Source organism: Megalopta genalis, chromosome 5, assembly GCF_051020955.1.
Source record: "Megalopta genalis isolate 19385.01 chromosome 5, iyMegGena1_principal, whole genome shotgun sequence".
NCBI classification, from domain to species: Eukaryota; Metazoa; Arthropoda; class Insecta; order Hymenoptera; family Halictidae; genus Megalopta; species Megalopta genalis.
In genome coordinates, this window is record NC_135017.1 from 18,093,232 (window position 1) to 18,114,751 (window position 21,520).

Here is a 21,520-nt window from a genome sequence, read left to right on the forward strand (position 1 = left end):
TCACCAAACACTGACCAGGTAATTACTTGGTTACCTGTTAATTAATTGCTGATAATCAAAAATCGTTGAGGTATGCTATGGAGGAAGAGGAGGGTATTGAATCGTTCGATTCTGCGTTAAAATTGAGTGGCCCTGAAAAGGGCCGATATAATTGTTAAAATCTTCCATTGTCGTGGTTCTTCGAGATCGTGGCTTTTTACTTCTTTCCTGGTTCTGCAGGGCGCAAGGATGGAATGAATCGTAATGCTGATTCTTCTTTTCGATGTAATTTCGATATTATTTGTATTTCTACCAGTAAAAGTTCCAGAAGAGATCCCTAATAATGTATCCATAACCATTTGTTGTATATATGAATTGTAATCCATTAGTTATAAACAATTTTCCATTTCATGTTCCAATATGAAATATCGGAGCAAATGATTCGTGCCACTTTGTACATAAGAGATAAAATAAAATCCGGCACGAATTTTCTGCTGCTTTCAAACAGCCTAACAGCGCCATTTTCGTGCAGCGGCAAAACGCTGAAACTGTTCGTCAAGCAACGGTTGCCTACAATTCGCCGCGCGGTAACACTGCGTGCGCGCGACATCTGTCGGCGAGTGTCCCAAGTCTGCGGCGGAAACTTAAATCAATACTCGCCGACAGATGTCGCGCGCATCAGTGTTACCGCGCGGCGAATTGCAGGGAACTGTTGCTTGACGAACAGTTTGAGCGTTTTGCCGCTGCACGAAATTGGCGTTGTTAGGCTGTTTGAAAGCAGCAGAAAATTCGTGCCGAATGTTCCATTGCTTCTTACGAGAAAAACGGCACGAATCATTTACTGCCATATCGAACGATTGAACATAAAACTGAAAATTGCTTATCACTAATTAATTACAATTCGCATGCGCATAAAATTGTTATCGATGCGTTGCTAGAGGACTATTCTACAGTTTTCAATGATAAAAGCGCACACATTGTGTGTGCCCGATGGGCTATGATGATGCACATGTGCTTAAATGATAGCTGGAAGTGTCTACTTTAACACGTCCTAAAGTATGTTGGATGACAATAGCGAGAACACTTTGAAAAATTAGAGGAGCCTGAACCATGTCGATGAGTGAGAGAAAGTGATCGAATGAGAGAGGAAGGAATGAATAAGAGAGAGTGATGGAATGAAAGAGGAAGGGATGATGTTCTTCTAAACTTTTTTTCCTCCACCTTTTCAAACCATATTTATTTGACAAATTATTACGTTTCTTACTCCATCAGTATGATTTTGGATAAAAAGTATGCACGAACACATCAGCATCGGGATCGTCGTACTTGCCCTCATGATGCCGTAGCACGAGCAGAATATTTTGTATATTTAGTAACCCACTAATTTCTTTACCGTCTCTCCATTCCATCATTTGGGGTAATTCACAACCGAGAATTTGTAAATCGCGCGCCGATATTGAGACGCTTTGACTGTCCACCCCCTTGTTTAAATTTTCCATCGCATCAACCGCATTTCGATGAATCAACGCGAAATGCGCAACATTATTTTGGTCGGCTCTACTCAGAAACCCTGATTTAAAGCCCGTACGAGAATAATTCTCGACGCTGTCCAAAGGACCCGTGGCGTTTTTATCGGAGGTATGCCCCCTCGGGTGACCCTTTTGGGTACAATTATGACAATATATATTTTGCGATCGATCTAAAATTATCCCAGCTGCGGTAGGCGACTTACCATGGTAGCGTGCACCACCGATCAGCAAAGTCGTTTCCTTCTTATCGTACGACGATAAGGTACTATCGAATTGATCGATCAGCGCGTTTATATTATTTTTTAAATATCGAATGGTGTTGAATCTTAATTTAACAGGATTGTTGCCGGTTTGCGCGGCGATCACATTGAACAAACACCTGTTCAAATCAGGTTTAATGTTCACAGGCTCATTGTTACCCATGAGGGTCCAATGACCAATTCGTTGATTCGTAGACCTGACATTGTGGTATTCTATATCAATCGTTGCCGCATTTTCATTCCTACGTGCGCCATTTATGATTTTATACAAATTACCACCAGGTAACCAAACCCGAATTGGTTTCTGTGTAAGGACTGATAAAGCCTTTACATGATATATGTTTGATGGGCCATAATTTTGTAAATCGTTAATAATAAGTTGAGCAAGTTTTAACTTCCATAATTGTTCTTTTTTTCTTTTATGTCTGCTGTGAGTCCAAGTAGACTTCCCGCATAATACTTTTCTCTGAAATTTTACAATAACATTTTATTCTCTCGATGGTAATCGATGTACTTCGTACACGCGTTTACTTGTGAATTATTTGTCATTTTTTTCTCTCCATTTCTGTGGTGGGCAGAGTTAATTACTAGAATTTCGAATCATTTTCCGGATGGCATGTAAGATATGCGAATTTTCCTGCTAACCTTTACTCATGACATTCTGTAAAATTTTGTTTATTTCGTTTCCTTGAAGGTAGATTATTATTGAAATGATTCCACCGCAGACTAGGTGGACCTCTGCTACAACTATGCCTCGTTCGTGATTCCACCATCTTACCAGCAGCGCTAGCGGAGATGGAGGCAAGCTTCGCGTACACGATCAGAATGCACTGTAACCGTAATTAGGCACCGACTTTATTCTCATGGTACTGTGGGGTTTTGTATTATCTGCGCCTATATTATCATCTCTTACCACATTTACGAGGGGATAAACATTTCATTAATATAATTCATTAACTTAAACGATATTAAAAATTATCGATGAAGTAGAAAATGCCATTTATCTACATCTGTTATAACCGCTGCGAATGCGTATTTGGTGGCGCTGATAATATCTGAGATTTCGGCGGAAAAGGAGAGGGGGAGCGTTTCGTCCGGGACCCGCTAGAGGACTCATCAATAAAGCTATCCTAGCGGGCCCTTGCTTTAGACGTTGGGATATCGGAAGGGGAAAGGAGGATCCATCTGCTGGCGGGTCTGGAGGTAGCCGCCACACCTAATTGTTGCGTATTGTAGAAGATGTGGATCTTCGTTTTGTTGATTTTCGCCTGCGTGAACGGTCAGTTCTTGCAGGAGAATGATCGTTTCGACGATAGAGACCCGGACAGTATTATAATAAAAGAGGCGTGAGTACAGTTAATAATTACCGAGTTAATTAGATGACTCATTTATTCCTATCATCTGTATGCGCCCTGCATAAATTAATGGTTCATTCGTTTTCAAAATAATGATGTTTTTATGTTCATACGTGTAGCATTTTTTTCTTATGATGTACACTCCACAAATACACGGTTAAACAATGATGTAAAGTTAATTCTTGTTTATAGTTCATATTTTATAGTTGCCTCACGAATGGTCAGACCGGGACAGATCTACAAGGTGGATGTAAATGTGTTACACAGTCCGCTGCCGATGATGGTACGCTCGTCCATTCAAAGAAACAGAGTTGAGATCGCAGCAGATTATCAAGAAGTGAAGGAAGGCATTCCAGAGACATTAATGATGAGAATGCCGCCGACTTCTATCGGAGGAGAATATAACTTAAGAATCGAAGGAACGTATAATAGCTTAACAGGTGGCCAAGCGTTTCTGAATGAAACTAAGCTCACATTTTCTCAGAGATCGATGACAATATTCATTCAGTTGGATAAGCCTTTGTACATGCAGGGACAAACAATACGGTTCAGAACTATACCCATAAATACTGAGCTGAAAGCGTTTGATAATCCAATCGATGTATACATGTTGGATCCGAATAGAAGAATAATGAGACGATGGCTGAGCAGGCAAAGCAATTTGGGTACGGTGTCCCTGTCGTATCAGCTATCCGATCAGCCTGTTTACGGAGAATGGATTATACAGGTGATCGCGCAGAACCAAGTGGAGGAAAAAACCTTCCAGGTCGAAGAATATTATCAAACACGTTTCGAAGTTAATGTTACAATGCCAGCATTCTTCTTCGACAATGATCCTTACATGTATGGCACAGTCCAAGCTAATTACACCAGTGGTGCGCCGGTAAGAGGAAATCTGACTTTAAAAGCAAGCTTCAGATCATTAGATAGGATACACATGGAATCTAGTTCTGAAATTACTGAAAGATACTTCCTTTTTGACGAGTACTATCCATCGTGGTTAAAAGTATCATCTTATTACGACGAGAAAGTGTCTGTTCTGAGATTTTTTAATGGAACGTTTCACTTTCGGTATCCCATGACCGAACTCTTAACGTTTGTGCCTTCCTCGAGCGGCGTGGAAGTTACGGTCACTGCAACCGTTGGAGAAAGATTTTTGGAGGAGATAATCACGGGATATTCCACAGCACGTATTTTCAATTCTACTACAAAAGTCCGATTTTTAGGAGGCACGCCGCAGGTTTTCAAGCCGTCGATGCCGTTTCCATTGAACGTGGTTGCATCCTTCCACGACAATTCAGCGCTAAGAAAATCGCAGTTAATGAATTCGGTGATGGAAATTCGCGCGGACATTGAAATGAGAACAGGTGGTCGTAGAACCATGGAAACTCAGTATTTAAAACCATCGCCGGAGAACGAAGGAATCTGGTCTACGAGAATTGATCTGAGAAAGCAGCTTGGACTCGAGCAAAATGTGGAACAAGCTCAACAGATATTGAACGACATTTCTTCTATGAAGGTTTCTGCTTATTTCACGGACGGCGAAGGATTTAGAACTCAAGCCGAGTTACTATTGTTGGCGCACGAATCTCCAAATCAGCAGCACATTAAAATCTCCACGTCCACCGAGAAACCTAAGGTTGGAGAGTATATGGTGTTCCACGTTCAGACAAACTTCTATATCGACACCTTCAACTACATAATCATGGCGAAAGGTACCATTCTTTTAACTGGTCAAGACATAATGCAACACAACGTAAAAACGTTCGCTGTCCCGCTCAGCACGGAAATGGCTCCCGTCGCAACTATAGTGGTGTATCACATCGGGCAGTATGCTACCGTGGTGGCAGATTCGTTAACGTTCCCCGTGAACGGTATTTCCCGGAATAACTTTACTATTTTCATCAACGACAAGAAAGCCAGGACCGGTGAGAACGTCGAGGTAGCCATTTACGGAGAACCGGGGGCTTATGTTGCCCTGTCGGGTGTGGATCGATCTTTCTTTACTATGCAAGCCGGCAACGAGTTGTCTTATGCTACCGTTATCACTAAAATGGCACACTTCGACGAAGAGACCAATGGTACCCACGGTCACGTTTGGTTGTATCACGATGGCGATCCGGACGAGGTTGTCTATTATCCGTCATCAACGTTCGGTATAGATGTTAACAGAACTTTCGAGTATATAGGATTGGTAGTCTTTACGGATGCGTTCATGTACCGTCGACCTGATAACTGCAACGAAACTCAAGGCTACGCGGAATGTCTCAATGGAAGATGTTACAGATTGGACAAGGCTTGCGACGGAGTATTGGACTGCGACGATGGCACGGATGAATCTGCCTGCGAGTACAGGAACATAACCGATATAGCACACTTCAGAAAATGGCGTTACAACAGGATGCAGAGATTATACGAGAACGTGTGGTTGTGGAAAGACATCAACATCGGTCCCCATGGTAGATTCATTTTCAACATAGACGTGCCGAAGAGGCCGGTTCATTGGATGATCACGGCGTTTGGTATGTCACCTAGCATGGGCTTTGGTATGCTACCAAAGGCTATCGATTACATAGGTGTTCTACCGTTTTATATCAACGTGGAAATGCCTTCTCATAGCAAGCAAGGGGAACAGATTGGCATTCGGGTCTCTGTATTCAATTATTTACGGCACAACATAGAGGCTGTGATAGTTCTGGCCGACTCTAGAGATTATAAGTTCGTACACGTAGAAGACAATGGCATCGTGCAGTCTTACAAGCCTCGTACATCCTTCGGCGAGCATCAGTTCTTCGTTTGGATCCCGGCGCAGGATGCTTCGATCGTCTACTTGCCTATTGTGCCCGTTAGGCTCGGCGACATTAAAATAGACGTTCATGCCACAACTGTAATTGGCCGGGACTCTGTCACTCGAATTTTACACGTGGAAGCCGACGGTGTTCCGCAGTATCGCCATCAGTCCATGCTGCTTGACCTCAGCAATCGTGCCAACGTGTTCCAGTATATGCATGTTAACATCACCGAGACTCCCATTATCCCATACGATGAGAATCGGTACTATGTATTTGGATCGAACAAGGCAGTCATCAGCGTCGTCGGGGACGTCGTGGGCCCGATATTCCCAACAATGCCGGTTAACGCCACCAGCCTCATGAACCTTCCCATGGACTGCGCCGAGCAGAACATGTTCAGTTTCGCGGCCAACTTGTACACAACGTTGTACATGCGGCTGATCAATCAACGTAACAGAACTCAAGAGAAGGAGAGCTTCTACTACATGAACATAGGCTATCAACGACAGCTCTCGTTCATGAATCCTGACGGATCGTTTAGCTTGTTCCGAAGCGATTGGAATCAGTCGTCTCCGAGCGTCTGGCTGACAGCTTATTGTGCCCGTGTTCTACAAGAAGCTCGATTCTACGAATGGGAGAATTATTTGTACATAGACCCTGAAGTCGTGGCTCAGGCGGTGTCTTGGCTATTGAGACATCAAACGTACGAGGGATCATTCTATGAAATCACGTGGCTGGCAGACAGAAAGATGAATAGCTCCCTGAATATCGACGGCGATATAATATTACACAGAAACATCACTCTAACAGCTCACGTTCTCATCACGCTGCAAAGTGTCAAGGATCTACCCGAGGGCTTGGGTACTCAGGTGGCCGTTAGCGCGGCCAACGCAGTGAAATGGTTGGAAAGGAACTTGAAGCTCTTGGAGGAGCGCGGTAAGCCTTATGAAATAGCCATAGTGGCATATGCTTTGCTGTTGGCCAAAGCTTCCACCGCGGGACAGGCTTACAGCATTTTATCCAGACATGCGCGCAGAGAAGGAGGATTAACATATTGGGGTAGAGAACATGTACCACTTCCACCGTACAAATTGGAAAATCAGAAGCCGTTTACCCTGCCGCGTCTACCATATGCATACGACTCGGAGAACATTGAAACCACAGCGTACGCTCTTCTGGTGCACGTCGCTAGACAAGAGAATATGATAGAGCCTATTGTGATGTGGTTGAATTCCCAGAGATTAACGGACGGCGGTTGGGCTTCTACGCAGGACACAGCCTGGGCTATGAAAGCTCTGATGGATTACACAGTCAGGACGAGAATTAGGGATGTCAGTTCGCTCACAGTTACCGTAGAAGCCACGGCTCTCTCTGGACAAACGAAAACGTTGTACGTGAACGACCATAACTTGGCGAAACTTCAGACGATAGAGGTAACGAATTTGATCCCGAGTATAGTTAGAGGATTTATGCGACGGACTATTAATTTTATTTCCTGTTGCATCAGATACCAGAAGCATGGGGAACCGTGAAAGTAGAAGCTAAAGGTGCTGGTTACGCTATTCTACAAATGTCCGTGCAGTACAACGTGGACATCGCCAAATTCCAAACCCAGCCACCGATCAAGTCATTCGACTTGGTCACCAGAGCTAACTTCCATGGCAGAAATCAGTCTCATATATCGTACCTCAGTTGTCAGAGGTGAACTATATTACTTTCTAGGCGTTGGCTTGTAAATTTCAACCCTGTTGTTAATGCGCGTCTCCTTCACAGATGGATAAACACAAATGAATCATCGCGCTCTGGAATGGCAGTGCTGGATGTGGCTATACCAACGGGTTACATAATCCAACAGCAAACCTTGGACAGATACATTCTCTCGAGACAGGTGAGAAACCTTCAGAGAGCCAGGTTCCAGGAAAAGAAGATTCTCTTCTACTTCGATTATCTGGATCAAGAGGAGACGTGCGTTAACTTCACCATAGAAAGATGGTTTCCGGTTGCGAACATGTCGCGGTTTCTGCCTATCAGAGTTTACGATTACTATGCACCAGGTGTGTATATCTCTAACAGTTCATTTATCGATTAGTTATGGTGTAATAATAGGGTTAACATATTTTTGAAAATTCTGTTTCAGAACGATTCAACGAAACGATATTCGACGCTCTGCCGACGTACACATTGAACATTTGTGAAGTCTGTGGTAGCTCTCAGTGTCCTTATTGCCCGATTTATAACACTGCCGCATTGTTAGTTACTCCAACAGGATTCCTATTGGTAATATCTTTCGTAGTAGCTTTAACAAGATACTTCCGAACACAGGAATTCAGCGTGGGTTAGCTACTTAATTTAACAAAGAACCATCGAAAATTCTTTGCATTTTACTCATTATCGACATGCCATGTTTCTTATTTTATCATTACTTTCGATTCCATAACGCTGCCCGTAAATCTATGAAAGCAAAGAGCAAACGTGAGTAAAGTACTTTGGTGCAAAGTTGGAATCGGTATTTGCTTCAAATTCAGATACCATGCATTAGAGGTTCTTGAGGTTCCAACTAGGTATATGCTTAAAATATTTTCTATCGGCCTAGCTGCGAGAAGAAAATACTTATGTACCGTCCATTTTCTATTTGTTCTAGGGTATATCGGAGATGTTTATATTTAGCGCACAAATGTAGAATCTCTTAGCCTGCAAAGGTCTAAAAACTGATATTTTTTATACACTATTTATCGAAAGTATTCGATATTTTATTGTAATTTAACGTTGTTAGTCAATGGATATGGATTTATTCAAATGTTTTTACCATTTTATGATCGAGAACCGGTTGTGTAGTTAGAGCAATGTGTTCCAGGAGGCAAAGAATCTCAAGTACAAATGAATCTTAGTCGAGATCGAGATTTCTCGCTGTAAGCCTGTCACACCAAAAAATGAAGGAACTCTTATAGCTATTCTTAACAGTAACAAATTATCATTCGAATTCAGAGAATCAATTTTATAGTGATCCGCGTTAGTCTCATTTTAAAGCACGTCGACAGTTTACACACGTCGATGAATCAAGTAAAGCATATAGTCTTCAGCAACAATTCTTGTTGGATAGAGAAATTTAATCTTCAACAAGAATTATTACTCCTGACCATATGCTTATGAATATTTTACTCATTTTCATGCAACTTTTCCTTCAGAAACAAAATTGGTTGCCATCTCTTTTTATTTTGTAAGGTACGTTCAAATGTTAATCGTTCGTCTATTAACAACTGTACAAGTCGTGCCTTCATAACGCTCCTCGAACACGATGAATTTATAAATACAAAAGACACATTCCGATAAAGAAAAGTTGCTATTTGTCGGTAATCTGTAAATAGTAGGTTAATGAAAAACTTTGAACATTAATATTTTACCACGTTTTTCCTCGCTACGAGGCATTCGTTCTTTGTCTCACAGAGGCAAAATGTATTCTTTTGTATAGTAGTTATTTTTGCCTGTTCGAACATCAAAGATCTATTTTTAGTATTTTAGCACTTACTATAATATTAGTTTTTAAACAACTTACCGGGTGTTATGCCAGTGATATTTTGGAGATTTGCAGATGATTTGATATTCGAGTTGGCAACAAAGATGGCATATATTGAGTAACATACTGTTACCTTAATGAAACGAATTCATTATTACAAAGTTAAGAAAGTTTGAAAAGAATACACTTGCTGCACATCTCCAAAATTGTACCAATGAGTACAACATTAGTATTAGTATACCGAGATCGCAAAATAACTTAAGCTTACAATATTGTTCCAATATTTAGTTTGGTAAAAAAATGCCATAGAATAAGATCATACAAAAAATTAAAGAAAAGAAATGAAGCATTGTTCATTGGTACATATCACGGTACACATAACACTGATAATACCGTCCATGAAGAAGACCGCTTTACATTAGAAGAAGTATCATTTATTAATAATTGATCTATCTGCGGTTGCGCATAGCAATTCATAATATCGATTATGAATATATTTTTATTCGAAAGCAGTAGACTTATTTGCATGTTAAAATATTCATTAACTTATCTTTGTAAAGAGCTGTTCCTCGTTCACGCAATCCGTCCGAAAGTACATTTAAGTTCGCCAATAGGGAACAGCATTTAACGTGTGTTAAATATATTTTTAAGTTTTATAACCTTTATACGAATAAATAATAAAAAAGGAATATTTTAAACGTTTCGTAATCATTCTCATTTCCGTAGTTCTAAACGAAGCATATATTTAATATTCAACGATGTAGGCAAGACATAGGGCAACATTATTTTCGAAGCAATCTTTAATATAGCAACATAGTCAGTCTTACAATAATAAGCCAAAAATACAATCTATATATCGAGCTTCCGGAGAGCGGGCGAAAAATATTTTTGTTTTCCTTCACGAGCACCCTTCGAGGGTCCCAGGAGTATTTTTCGTGGCTAAAGAAAACAGGTGGCCTTTCGCCCGGACCTCCGAGACGAATTTTACAATTTTACACATAATTATATGATGTATCACGTTGTGAAACTGTACGTCCTGTTCTCCCACGATGCAGGTCTCGACGAACGAAAAAACGTAGAAAGAAAGCGGAATGATTTGATTGGTCCTATTATCGGTAAAGCCTTTGTTAGATTGTATCTGAACTGACGTGACTTGCTGGAAAGCACAAAAATGTGTTATTCATTTTTTCCTGTTCATTTGTCTCCCGTCAATTGAAACCACGAATTCGACAGTCTTATCGGGATTGAATTATGAAATCATATCATCTTAAATACACATTTCTGAGCCGTAGATAGAGAAGAGTTCTTTTGTAAGTGAATCAACGGATCTCTGGAACTCTATCGCTTGATTTCGTTTTGATTGTGTCCCTTTTAAGGGATTCAACAAATATGTACGGAAATGCTTCAGGCCTTCTCGGTTTCCAACGACAGAGAACAAGTTGTAAAGTTCGACAGAGATATCGTGATCGGTACAGTAAACGGTGCATGGATAAATCCGAACAAGACTAAGGGGGCAGAGACTCGAAAAGAAGTCTGTAACTAAGACCCGGCCGGTCAAATGTTCCAATGGGATAATTGAATAACACTTTAATGACTTGCTAGGCCTAGCGGTTACACGAAGATTCAAAGCAGTCTTGTTCACACAGTCTCATCATCTAATTCCATAAATACGGTGTAGAAAACACTACATAATCTTTTAAATTGCGGACACAGAATGTTCATATTGGTATAATTTTTCTTGTAAACGACTGGCAGAATCGAAAAGATCGTCTATGCTAAACGGCTATCAGCTACTTTGCAAGAGCTATGTCATTTTCTTTAGCCATTCATTCTCAAGAATTGAACGGAATAAACAGCATGAACACCCTGGCGTTTATGCTTCAATATGAGAAATATAATCGTAAATCGTAACGGTCATTCTAGACGGCTTGTAGCGGTCAAAACTGATTCAAAGAAGTCTTATGAAGCTCTTGGTACACCGGGTATTAATTACAGACACTACTACAAACGCTTTCGGACCTAAACGAATGACCAGGATAGGGAAAACGATCGATACAAATATATAGATATATTATAATATAATAGAGTTATTTGATGAAACATTTAAAGCCTTACATAAAATATACAGTATGATGTGTATCGTCGCACATATGTGAATAAAAGTGTGTACCATGTTCTCTCGCGTGAAGGATATTAACCGTCCCGTTCAACTCTTTCATCTCAGATCAGTACTCTCTCTCTCTCTCTCTCTCTCTCTCTCTCTCTCTCTCTCTCTCTCTCTCTCTCTCTCTTCTCTCTCTTTCTCTCTCTTTCTCTCTCACAAGTGCTCAAAAGATGTCTTAAAATATGCAGATCCACATTCAACCATTTCTCTCCGCGAGCCTTTTATCTATTTCCCACTTTATTTTCTTTCTTCATCTACTCATCGTCCCCGTTTACACAGACTGATATATACGTTCGTCGTGAGTTTACGGGCGCGTCGCGGCACCCGTTGGACCGAGAAATTCGATACGGCAGTAATAATAGTTAATAGTCAATAATTCTTATAGTTCTTACATCATTTTTTCGTCGCGTCGACAACAACGAGCCGCGGAAGAGCGCGCGTCATCGGCTTACTTTAATTATTTACTCATTTATTTATATTTATATATATAATATGTATAGCTCCTTCCCCCCCTCTCTCCCTCATCAGCAACTTCTCTTGTTTAATCTTTTATAATATAGATATTATCGGTAATACAGAACTAGTATCAAATTCTAACAGAATCGAGCTACATAAAAATTGTTCCAACCGTTTCGGAGAGATATGCATTTCACTCTGCATCAACGCGCTCTTTTCTGGAGCTATTTTTTCAATTCATTTCATCGTCGTCATCTTTTCTCTCACTCTCTCTCTCTCTCTCTCTTTTTCTCTCTCTCTTTCTCTCTCTTAATATTTCTGTCGTTCGACGTATAATCTCGAGTATTCTCAGCGTCCCCCAACCAGATAACGAGACCATTAATCATTATCTCTTTCAACACCATTCGAACATCCGTTCGTTCCAATTCAACAAATCAATTGCGCTAAACTTGTAATCACACATACAATCGTTCAAATCCCCACTCGTCAAGAGCTCATATGTTAAAAAAGTTGATTACAAAATGGCATCACATATACGTACGTGTTAAAAATACAGATGCTCGACTTCACAGAAACTCAGAGATACATTTGTGTCTTCTTTCACCGTTAGTGAATACAATACTTGTTAAAAACAATGATTAAATGCAACTTTCGGATAGTAGAAGTGGAGTGAAACCAACGTTGGTTAGAAGAATAAAAAACTAGGTCTACTTTTTGGATGCTAGGAATCGAGAAGAGAATCAAGTCATCGTAATAGTCATCGTTGGTAAATCGTTGCAAATGTTATATCGGCATTTTCATTTTTTTTATAACGCCCGACCTGTAGACGGGAACAGGCAGTTGGAACATCCCTATAAAGTTCAAAAACGAACATTAGTTTAACTAACACTGTGAATTCTCGTGCTTGACTGTTGTCAAAACTTTCAAGCTGTAAGAGCATCGTATCGCGGCAATATTCGGATAATAAAATATCGGAGTAAAAATATTCTTCGTAAAAAGTAGACGTACATTTAAAAAATAAAAGAAAACAAAAAAAAGTAACACACAGTCGCTTTATATCCAATCGGCTCTTCGGGTGGGCTTTCTCTATTCGTTTCACGCGATTCCCACCGTCGAGCCTCAATTAGATTATTATACTCTATTAAATTACAATAAATGGTACTATTATAGTAGTGTAAAATGTTGCTGGATATATATGTATCGCAGTAGAGTAGTAGTCGATGCGAGTAGATAAAGTAGCAATGTTTGTTGGCCACCGCAGAATCGTTGGGCGGTCTTTTGGAAAATTGCAATTTTCTGTGAATGGTTTTCGAATAAGTACGAATACACACAGTTGAGTTTGATAGAAAAAAGCATTCAAAAGACACGATCGAAAGAAGAGAGCAACTACTAGTTTTGTCAAGGCCAATCCAACGAATCCGGGCGCCCAACAATGTTATTTTATTCTTACGTGAAAATCAATTTATCATTTTGGTCAGTGTGTAAAAATAAAAATAATAGTTCTTTTATATTCTGCAAACTACTGTGGACCTCGTCGAAATTGATATTTGTTATTTGGTTGTCGTTTGTCTCCCTCTTGATCATTAGAGGACAATATGATTGTTACTTTTTTCTTCTTCTTTCTTTATCATTATTTTTTTTGTAATTTTCTCTCTTTTCTCCTATGCACCACTTTCACTCTTACGATTCTCTCTCACTCTATCTCTCTTTCTTTCTCTCTCTCTATTTCTCTCTCTTTCTCTCTCTCTCTCTCTCTCTCTCTCTCTCTCTCTCTCTCTCTCTCTCTCTCTCTCTCTCTCTCTCTCTCTCTCTCTCTTAGCGCAAAACAGACGGAAGGGAGAACAGAGTCATGCAGATGATTCCCGGTGAAGCGAGTCTGTTTTATTGACTCGAAATCAACAACCGAGCTAGACATCTTCGATGAAACCAGGCAAATTCTTGAAGCTCGATTCTTCTGTTGTCTTTTTAATGTTTGAAGAAGTTCAAAGTTCAATCATCTGCGTACGATTCTGCGGAGATTGCTGCTGAATCAATTGCTGGATCGAATGTTCAGTTTCCTCGTGCAGCAACAAAGCTGTAGTTGACCGTTTAATAATGAAGTAATATTTATCTGGAAATTCTTGATCTTCATGGAATATCAGTTTTGCTTTTTCTTATATATATAGATATATATATATTTATATATATATATATTTATATGTATATATATACGCGTAATAGAATTAGCTAGTGCCGCTAATTCAGCTCGATTCTTTTTCTTTCGAATCTAAAAAGAAATAGAAACAATAGTCATTCGAGAACGGAATACAAAATTCACTAACTATGCCTCAACACCTTCAGGATACTATCATGTACAAGTAAGAAAAATGAATGATATTTTTATACCGTTTACATTGTAAAAAATTCTATAACCACCGAGGGGAATCTTCCGGTTCATTCGCAATATAGTAATACAAATCGTTCGGTGACGTTACTTTTATCCTGAATGCGTTAATTCCGATTATGTATAAAGAGTCACGGCGGAAACGTGGGTTTGTTTATTATTTACCGCTATCGGATTTGTCTTCGGATGTTCCGTTTGTCAATTCAGGCTCTTTCTTCTTCTCTCCATCTTCCGACTCCATGCTGGGCGCTTTCTTCTCGTCCTGATTGGCCGCCTTCTTGTCTTTCGCTTTTCCCTTGGCCGGCGTCGCCGGTTTCGGTTTCGGCTCGAGACTCGGGTCCAACACGATCTTGCCGATGTTCTTGCGGTCGTGCATCTTCTGCATTGCTTCCGGCACGTCCTCTAATGCCCACGTCGAATCTATTACAGGCTTGATCTTACCCTCGCTCCACATGGTGAACACTTGCTCCACCGATTGCCGCACGAACTCCTGGCTGCCGTGTTTGTACATCAGATGACGGAGATTCAGGCCCGACAACGTTTTGTTCTCCTCGAACAGCTTTATCGGCGACACTTTGTCCACTTGCCACCACTGGAAAATGAATCCCGTTTTAACAATATCGAAACGCTTTTCACGGTCAACCAAGAACGGCAAAAGCCGTTGGGAACGGCTTTACAAGATTTTACAAGATTCACATTTACGTTTAACAGCGAAATGAGTTTTTAAATCTTTGTCATTTGAATAATTGCGCAACAGCGCTTTGCCTGGACATACTGTATATGATCAATGCTAAGTATTAGCATAATATATTGTATATATATAATAATATAATATATATATCAGGAATATGACAAGCGTTAAAGTGATCTACAATTATTATACATCATTTTAGCGCTTGTCATATTCCGTCAGGTAAAATTCTTGTAAACTCTGCGAATAAGAGTTCTGAACGTTTAACAAGGATCAGCTGTCGATCACAAATGAAGTGACTGCCATCCGATAGAGGCGATTCTGACAAAGTTAACGGGGTAGGGGAGATGTGGTGTAGAATTAGATCACGTACTGATCGCGCCGCCGAGAAGAAGCTCTTCATTTCTCCGGTAACCACGTTGCTGGACCCATAAAGGATGTATTTCCCCATAGGCTTCAGCAATGCGTATCCCTTGTTGCACTCCTCGCCGCATAGGCAATCGAGGACTATGTCCACACCCTCCGGAGAGATCCTGAGAGACAAAATCAATGTTAACACTCTAGTAGCTCGTGGTCGATTAGGGCACACCGTCGATCGGATAGAATACGAATAGAATCTCGAGAATTCGTTACGTACTTTCTGACCTCGCTGCTGTAGTCCGTGCCGCGTTCCAGAAGATGGTCGATAGTGCCGGTCGTTTTCAGAGACTCGTGTTTCGATTTACTGCACACGCCGAAAATAGTCACGTCGTTCACTGTCTTGGCCAGCTGGACCACCGCTTGACCCTAAAACAAAAAATCGAGATGAACATCCGGGTGGGATGAGCTCGGGATAACGGTGCTCCTTTTGATCCTCGATTTCCAAGGACGGCGCGCGCTTAATCTTTCCTCCCGACTGCCAGGCCGGATTCTCACGTAATTCTTTTTCTTCGCGCGGCTCAATTCTGACACTGCACAACATTCGGACAATATAACGTGGCTCGTTCATTTCTTTGACGATATTCTCGAGTTTACCCGTCACGTGGACGCGTAATATAGCTACATTTTCTCGGGGGATTTAGAACCGTTCCGGTTCTAATTTAAACGTCATATCTCAGCTCGAATTGTTGTCACGCTCTGACTTTGGGGGACGGTTTGCAATCCTCAAAATGGAGTCACCGAAAAATCGTATTCCCAGTGTCCGTCTGTACAAATGAAAGAACCATCCATCGATCCGAATAATTTCGTTCACTGATCGGGATTCTGGCCACCGGAGGGTGCTTCCGCCACCGAACTTCCCGAATTACGAAAGTTAGAAATTCGAGGTGATCAATGTTTTCGCGTAACAGAATTCTGCGACTGTTCCACGAGTCTGCGAAGCTTCCTCCAAGAGATCTACAACCCTTTCCGAAAAATTCTGTCCATCGACGAGGCGTCGCGACACGCGCAGAGTTCGACGCGGGCTTGTATTTTTCAAATAATTCGTTCTCAACGGGGTTCGATTATGCGGATTCGATCGACGGGGGTTTGGACTGGTACCAAAAGGCGACTGTTTTCCGTACGATCGGTTGAAACGAGAGAGTTATAAAGCGGCGAAGAACTTGCACGCGCGCGCGCGCGCGTCAAGTGGGGTAAAAATTGAGCGAAACGGCCGGAGATTTTCAACAGAAGCAGCATTCATTATTTCCAGGAATCGAGAGCTGACCGCTGTCTCTCTCTCTCTCTCTCTCTCTCTCGCTGCTCTCTTCTGGCCGTTGTCGAGAGAGAATTCGATACCCAATAACATGACCAATCCCGAGGCCCCGAGAGAGGAGCCTGGCCAGCGAAGACGACGGGGAAAGAGGCAGAAGAATTTCAGGGTGAAAAAAAAACGACGAGGAGGAGGAAGAGGAGGATGAGGAGGCGGAGAAGAAAGAGGTAGCGAGATGGGAAAGAGAGCAGACCACGGCCAGAATGTTAAGAAGCCGCTCTAAATTGTGCGTCATAAAAGGGCCCGGCGAAGGATCCGCTATCTGGGAAACACGTTCTTGCGTACATCTCGGATCGTTTGAAATTATGATGGATACTGCCGCGTCCGTCAACCCGATCCCCCCCGATTCGCAGGGTTATTTAAACTGCCGCCCGATTTTTCGATACGTCCTCCCCTCCCTGTACAACATTGCCCAAGAGAATACTTCTTTAAAATCTTTACACTATTTTTTTCAACTCTTTGCACTGTGATGTCGCCGATACGGCCACCACACAGTGCATTCGCATCAAAGCGGCACCATTTTATGGTGTTCTAACACCGTAAAGTCCTATTCTGTCTTATTCGCCACCTAAATAGTTTCTGACAAAATCGACTCAAATTTTCCACGCGTTTCGTAAAAAGATCTGACAAATAAAATTACAAAAGATTCGTGTCGCACGCGATCCTATTTCGGCGAACAAGCTCTGCTGTACGAGGGTCAACGAAGACCCTGCCGCGATGTTCCACAGCCCGGAAGCACACAAGCTCCGCGATTTATTCCGCGAACTTGTTTCTTCAGCAGCGTTCAAACAGCCCCGGTAATTAACCGTCAACAAGTGGTTGATCCGCCGATACCTCGGCAACAATAAGAATGCTTAGGCGTGAACAGAGGGCGAACGATTCTTGCTAATGGAGATCGCGGTGTTCGCTGACCCAGGAATCATTCGGGCCGGTGTTCATTATCGGCGAATATTAGGGAGTCCCCTCGCACAGCTCCGACGAAACGAGGAAATACGGCGCGGATTTACGATGCGATCCGATATAGCCGGATTAACGTAATGCCGGGGATTCCGCGTCCGGATTGTGCACAGGTTGCTTATTTTATCCTGCACTCGGAAATATCCTCGTTATTCTCGCCGATACAAAGAAACGTGGTTCCGCGCAGCTTCGTTCGTAGCTACGGATATTGTATCACGTTACTGTAAACGCTCCCTAATTCGCGCTCAGATTGTGCACAAAAATGAACAATTTGGGAAGAGGGGATACGATTTTTATAGTCACTGATTTTCGACAACTACGAAAACGAGTCGCGAGGCTCGATCAATCGTGTCTCCTCTTCCCAAATTGTCCATTTTCGTGCGCAAATCTCAGCGCGAATTAGAGAGAATTTACTGTACTTGTAATTTTATTCAAGGTATTGCTGCACCCCTATATTTTACCCCTATATTGACCGAGAGAGAAAGAGAACAGAGAAGAAAGAATTACAATATTCTCAGCTCTGAATTAAGCGAACTCGTCCTCGCAGATTTTGTTACATCAGCAAAAATAATAACGTAAAGATCTCGATGCGCATGGTAAAATAAGCACCCTATATAGGCGCGATATACGCGCGCCATGTAAATAGTGGATGGCGGGCTCTGCACGGCGAAAGGGAAAATATGAGACGACGGGGGATCGAAGAAAGTGGGAAAAGTCCGACGTGATCGGGAAATGCAATTTTTCAAGTCAAGTGCTTTTCCCAGCTTTCCCGGCGAACGTGCCCCGACTCCGCCTGAATGCGCCACCGTCTGCGTGCGCCCCTCCGCGCCCCTAACCGAGAGTGATATATACACCGCGAGACCGGCGAAAAGTATAGTTTTCATGCGCGAGAAGACCGCAACCGTCAACGGGACGAGCGTCGCCGATATTGTTCCCCGGGAACGAATTGTCTCCTCCACGGCCCGGCCCATTCCGTGCAGCCACGTAGACGGCGAACGTGCATTTAAACAAGCGAATTCCACGCCTCCGGTTTCCGTTTTCGCCCGGCAGCCACCGCCGCTTCTCGCCAATTGATTTTCTACAGGCCGATCAAACGTTCGCCTAACTTCCGCCGACGTTCCCGGCAGCTCTTCTTCTCGGCCCCGATATTTTTTTAGCAACGCGCCGTGGACTCGCGGCATTTTGTACGGGCGTGCGCCGGAAACGAGAGGTTCCTGAGACGATTCGAAGCAACTTTTTCCTGTACAAAAATGTTCTCCGAGGCACCGTTAACGAATTATTAACGAAAAACGTTGACCAATAAGAGGCGAGAGTTCGCTTGGCACTAAGCGGCCGAGCCAATAAGCGACACCGGGCTTCGTGCGCTCGTCGGCTTAAAAAGTTGCTAAGAATCACCTCGGGAATCTCTAATTTCCCGGAAGTACCATAATTTTGGGATACCCTGTATAACACTGTTACCGATTGCCAAACGACTATAAAAATTAGGGAGAATTTACTACGCCTGTCACCTAATTACATAGACGTAGGACTAGCACAAGGAGATTCACAGCAATTTGGCATTTCAATTTGGAATATTCAAACCGAACGTCAGACCGGTCCCAGGATTTTCGGTTGGCCCTGCAGCCAGATTCGACTGTTTAGATCAATAGATAGCTGTGTTTACAGGAGAGATAAGCTCCGAGATACTGTCTCTATTGTGGTAGGATCGCGTTGCTTGTATTCTCAGATTGGTCCCTGTTTATCCTGCGGAATGATTAAACAGACGGTGGTCACGTTTTAAGAAATCTCTGTTCAGAGTTTGCTATTTTAGGATAATGTTTTCGCTGGTTATCGAACTAGCTCTGCTATGAAATACGATATCAACCGGTGCGATATCAATCTCAGAGTTTGTTTTACAGGATGATTAAACGATCGCGAAAATCTATGATTTGTAATTTTCTTAAACAACGAGACCGTATACATACATGTAACAATATCCAGCAATGTATTTGCTGGATCAACCATCTGGTTTATTCGTATAAAAATGTCTGGCAAAAACATTTTCACATTGTAAAGAAAACGATCAGAAAGCAGCCATTTTAACTGATTCTTCTAGTTCTAGCATCAAAGACGGGAACACACAAGTATCTACCCCAACAAGACTTTTATCTCGCACAAAGGATCTAAACGCGTTGGTCATTTTCGTACGCGGCGCCTCCATCGATTATCAACCCCCGCCTTCCCATCCCTCGGTACCGCCCCGAAGAAGCGTTCCGGAAGACGCGTTCTCCAAAGAAAGAAAAAAGAAAAACAAATCTTCGAAAAGAGAAGCACGAAGAAACGCCCGGTTGGCTACCAAACACAGCTCCACCAAACGCGAGGAGCAGGTCGATGAACCGCGGGAGCCAGGCACCCCCGCGATTTCACGGGGGCGCGACTCTCGGGGCTCGCTCGTCGTGTTCGGATCAAACGAGAGAGGTTCGCGCGGTGTGTGCGCGGCCGAAAAGCTCGCCCCTGAAATTTGCCGAAGAAATTACAAATCAGTCGCTCGGACTCGGTTCTGGTGTCGAGCAATTACGAGTGCACCGAGACGGACAAGGTTACTGCCCCGCGAACAAGTTACCCCGAGTGATCTCCCGCGCGCTGGCAACGGGAAGGGGATGTTTCCACCCTCGCTCTCTCTCTCTCCTCTCTCTCTCTCTCTCTATCTCACTTCGTTCCTCTCCGACATGGTCGAAGGCGAAGAAGAAGGCGAAGCAGAAGAGGGGTGGAGGCAGGGGGGAAGGCGTCGGGATCAATACGGCTCAACAGGTTATACTTGAAGCTAACTACATCGCCCCCGCGCGCCGAGTCCTGTACCGTTGGAAGTTGAGACGACGAAAATCTACGGGGATGCTGGCGCGGCGGTGCGCGCGGGAGAGCCACGGGGGTGTGGGTGTTGCCCTGGCAACCCTTCGTTCTCTCATCGACCACCGTCACGGGCCGCGCCCGTCTGAGACCACCGCCACCACCACCACCGCCGGTATCCTCATTGCCGTAACCCCGCGCGCAACCCCCCCTCTCTCTCTCTCTCTCTCTCTCTCTCTCTCTCTCTCTCTCTCGCTGTTTCTCTCTTTCTCTCGCGCTGTCTCTCTCGCCCCCGCGAACGCGCCGCCGACGTCACCGACGCCACCCCCTGATCACGTGTACCGGTGCCCTTAAGCCCCGTTCACACGGACCGGCTTAATTCGATTTCGCGTCTCCGGCTTCCGGGCCAGACGCTATTGCCATCCGACACGTTGTTTACCGTGCAGCTAAGCGCGCGCCCGGATACCGTTTCTCTCCACCCAGAAACTCGGGATCCCCAGAAACTTGTCCGGGCCGAATTCTCGGCAGAAACCACTTGACGCTGCTTCCCGGGGCTCGATTAGCTCCGATGCCTTTCCCGAGAAGAAATCTTGTTTGCCCTCTGTGTGCCCGATTATTTTGATTTCAACGGGACCGGGATAACTATGACCGACGAGCGAGTTCCGGGGTCGGGTTGCAGGGTAGAATCGACTGTTACACCGATTCTCTCTGACCAACTGCCGAGATATTTCACGCATTCGCGGCAGGATCGTGCGAGTCGAAATTGCAAGGAGAAGAAAACATGATAATAAGTCAACGATAATAAGTGGGAATAATAGCGAGTGAAACATGGTGGTAAGTAACAGATAATAACTGAATCCTTTGTTTTGTCAGTAGTGGACCGTA

General features: G+C 43.1%; 3 protein-coding genes across 3 annotated transcripts in view; 1 reads left to right on the forward strand and 2 right to left on the reverse strand.

Annotated features, from left to right (window-relative positions):
• Positions 1-1,175: 1,175 nt before the first annotated feature.
• Positions 1,176-2,437, reverse strand: LOC117220450 (uncharacterized). Its single transcript, XM_033470413.2, has 2 exons — positions 2,300-2,437; positions 1,176-2,234 (listed from the first exon to the last, which is right to left on the reverse strand). The coding sequence occupies exons 1-2, from the start codon at positions 2,315-2,317 to the stop codon at positions 1,248-1,250; spliced, it is 1,005 nt and encodes a 334-aa protein (XP_033326304.2). The 5' UTR covers positions 2,318-2,437; the 3' UTR covers positions 1,176-1,247.
• A 458-nt stretch (positions 2,438-2,895) lies between these two features.
• On the forward strand, positions 2,896-10,127 carry Mcr (macroglobulin complement-related). The gene is made up of 5 exons (XM_033470347.2): positions 2,896-3,114; positions 3,316-7,348; positions 7,423-7,616; positions 7,689-7,969; positions 8,053-10,127. Exons 1-5 carry the CDS (start codon positions 3,008-3,010, stop codon positions 8,253-8,255), a joined length of 4,818 nt encoding a protein of 1,605 aa, XP_033326238.2. The 5' UTR covers positions 2,896-3,007; the 3' UTR covers positions 8,256-10,127.
• Positions 10,128-10,211: 84 nt separating this feature from the next.
• The window catches only part of LOC117220411 (synaptic vesicle membrane protein VAT-1 homolog-like), a 50,321-nt gene continuing 39,012 nt past the window's right edge, over positions 10,212-21,520 (reverse strand). The window contains exons 4-7 of the mRNA XM_033470350.2: positions 15,761-15,909; positions 15,497-15,656; positions 14,598-15,024; positions 10,212-14,315 (exon numbers count right to left, since the gene is read on the reverse strand). Coding sequence (XP_033326241.1) covers positions 14,290-14,315; positions 14,598-15,024; positions 15,497-15,656; positions 15,761-15,909 — 762 coding nt within the window. The 3' untranslated portion in view covers positions 10,212-14,289. The remainder of the gene's footprint in view (positions 14,316-14,597; positions 15,025-15,496; positions 15,657-15,760; positions 15,910-21,520) is intronic.

Coding starts and splice junctions, on each gene's coding strand:
- Mcr (XM_033470347.2), top strand. CDS start 3,008: ATGTGGATCTTCGTTTTGTTGATTTTCGCCTGCGTGAACGGTCAGTTC. Junction 7,349..7,422: donor CGAAACTTCAGACGATAGAG/GTAACGAATTTG, acceptor CTGTTGCATCAG/ATACCAGAAGCATGGGGAAC. Junction 7,970..8,052: donor TTACGATTACTATGCACCAG/GTGTGTATATCT, acceptor ATTCTGTTTCAG/AACGATTCAACGAAACGATA.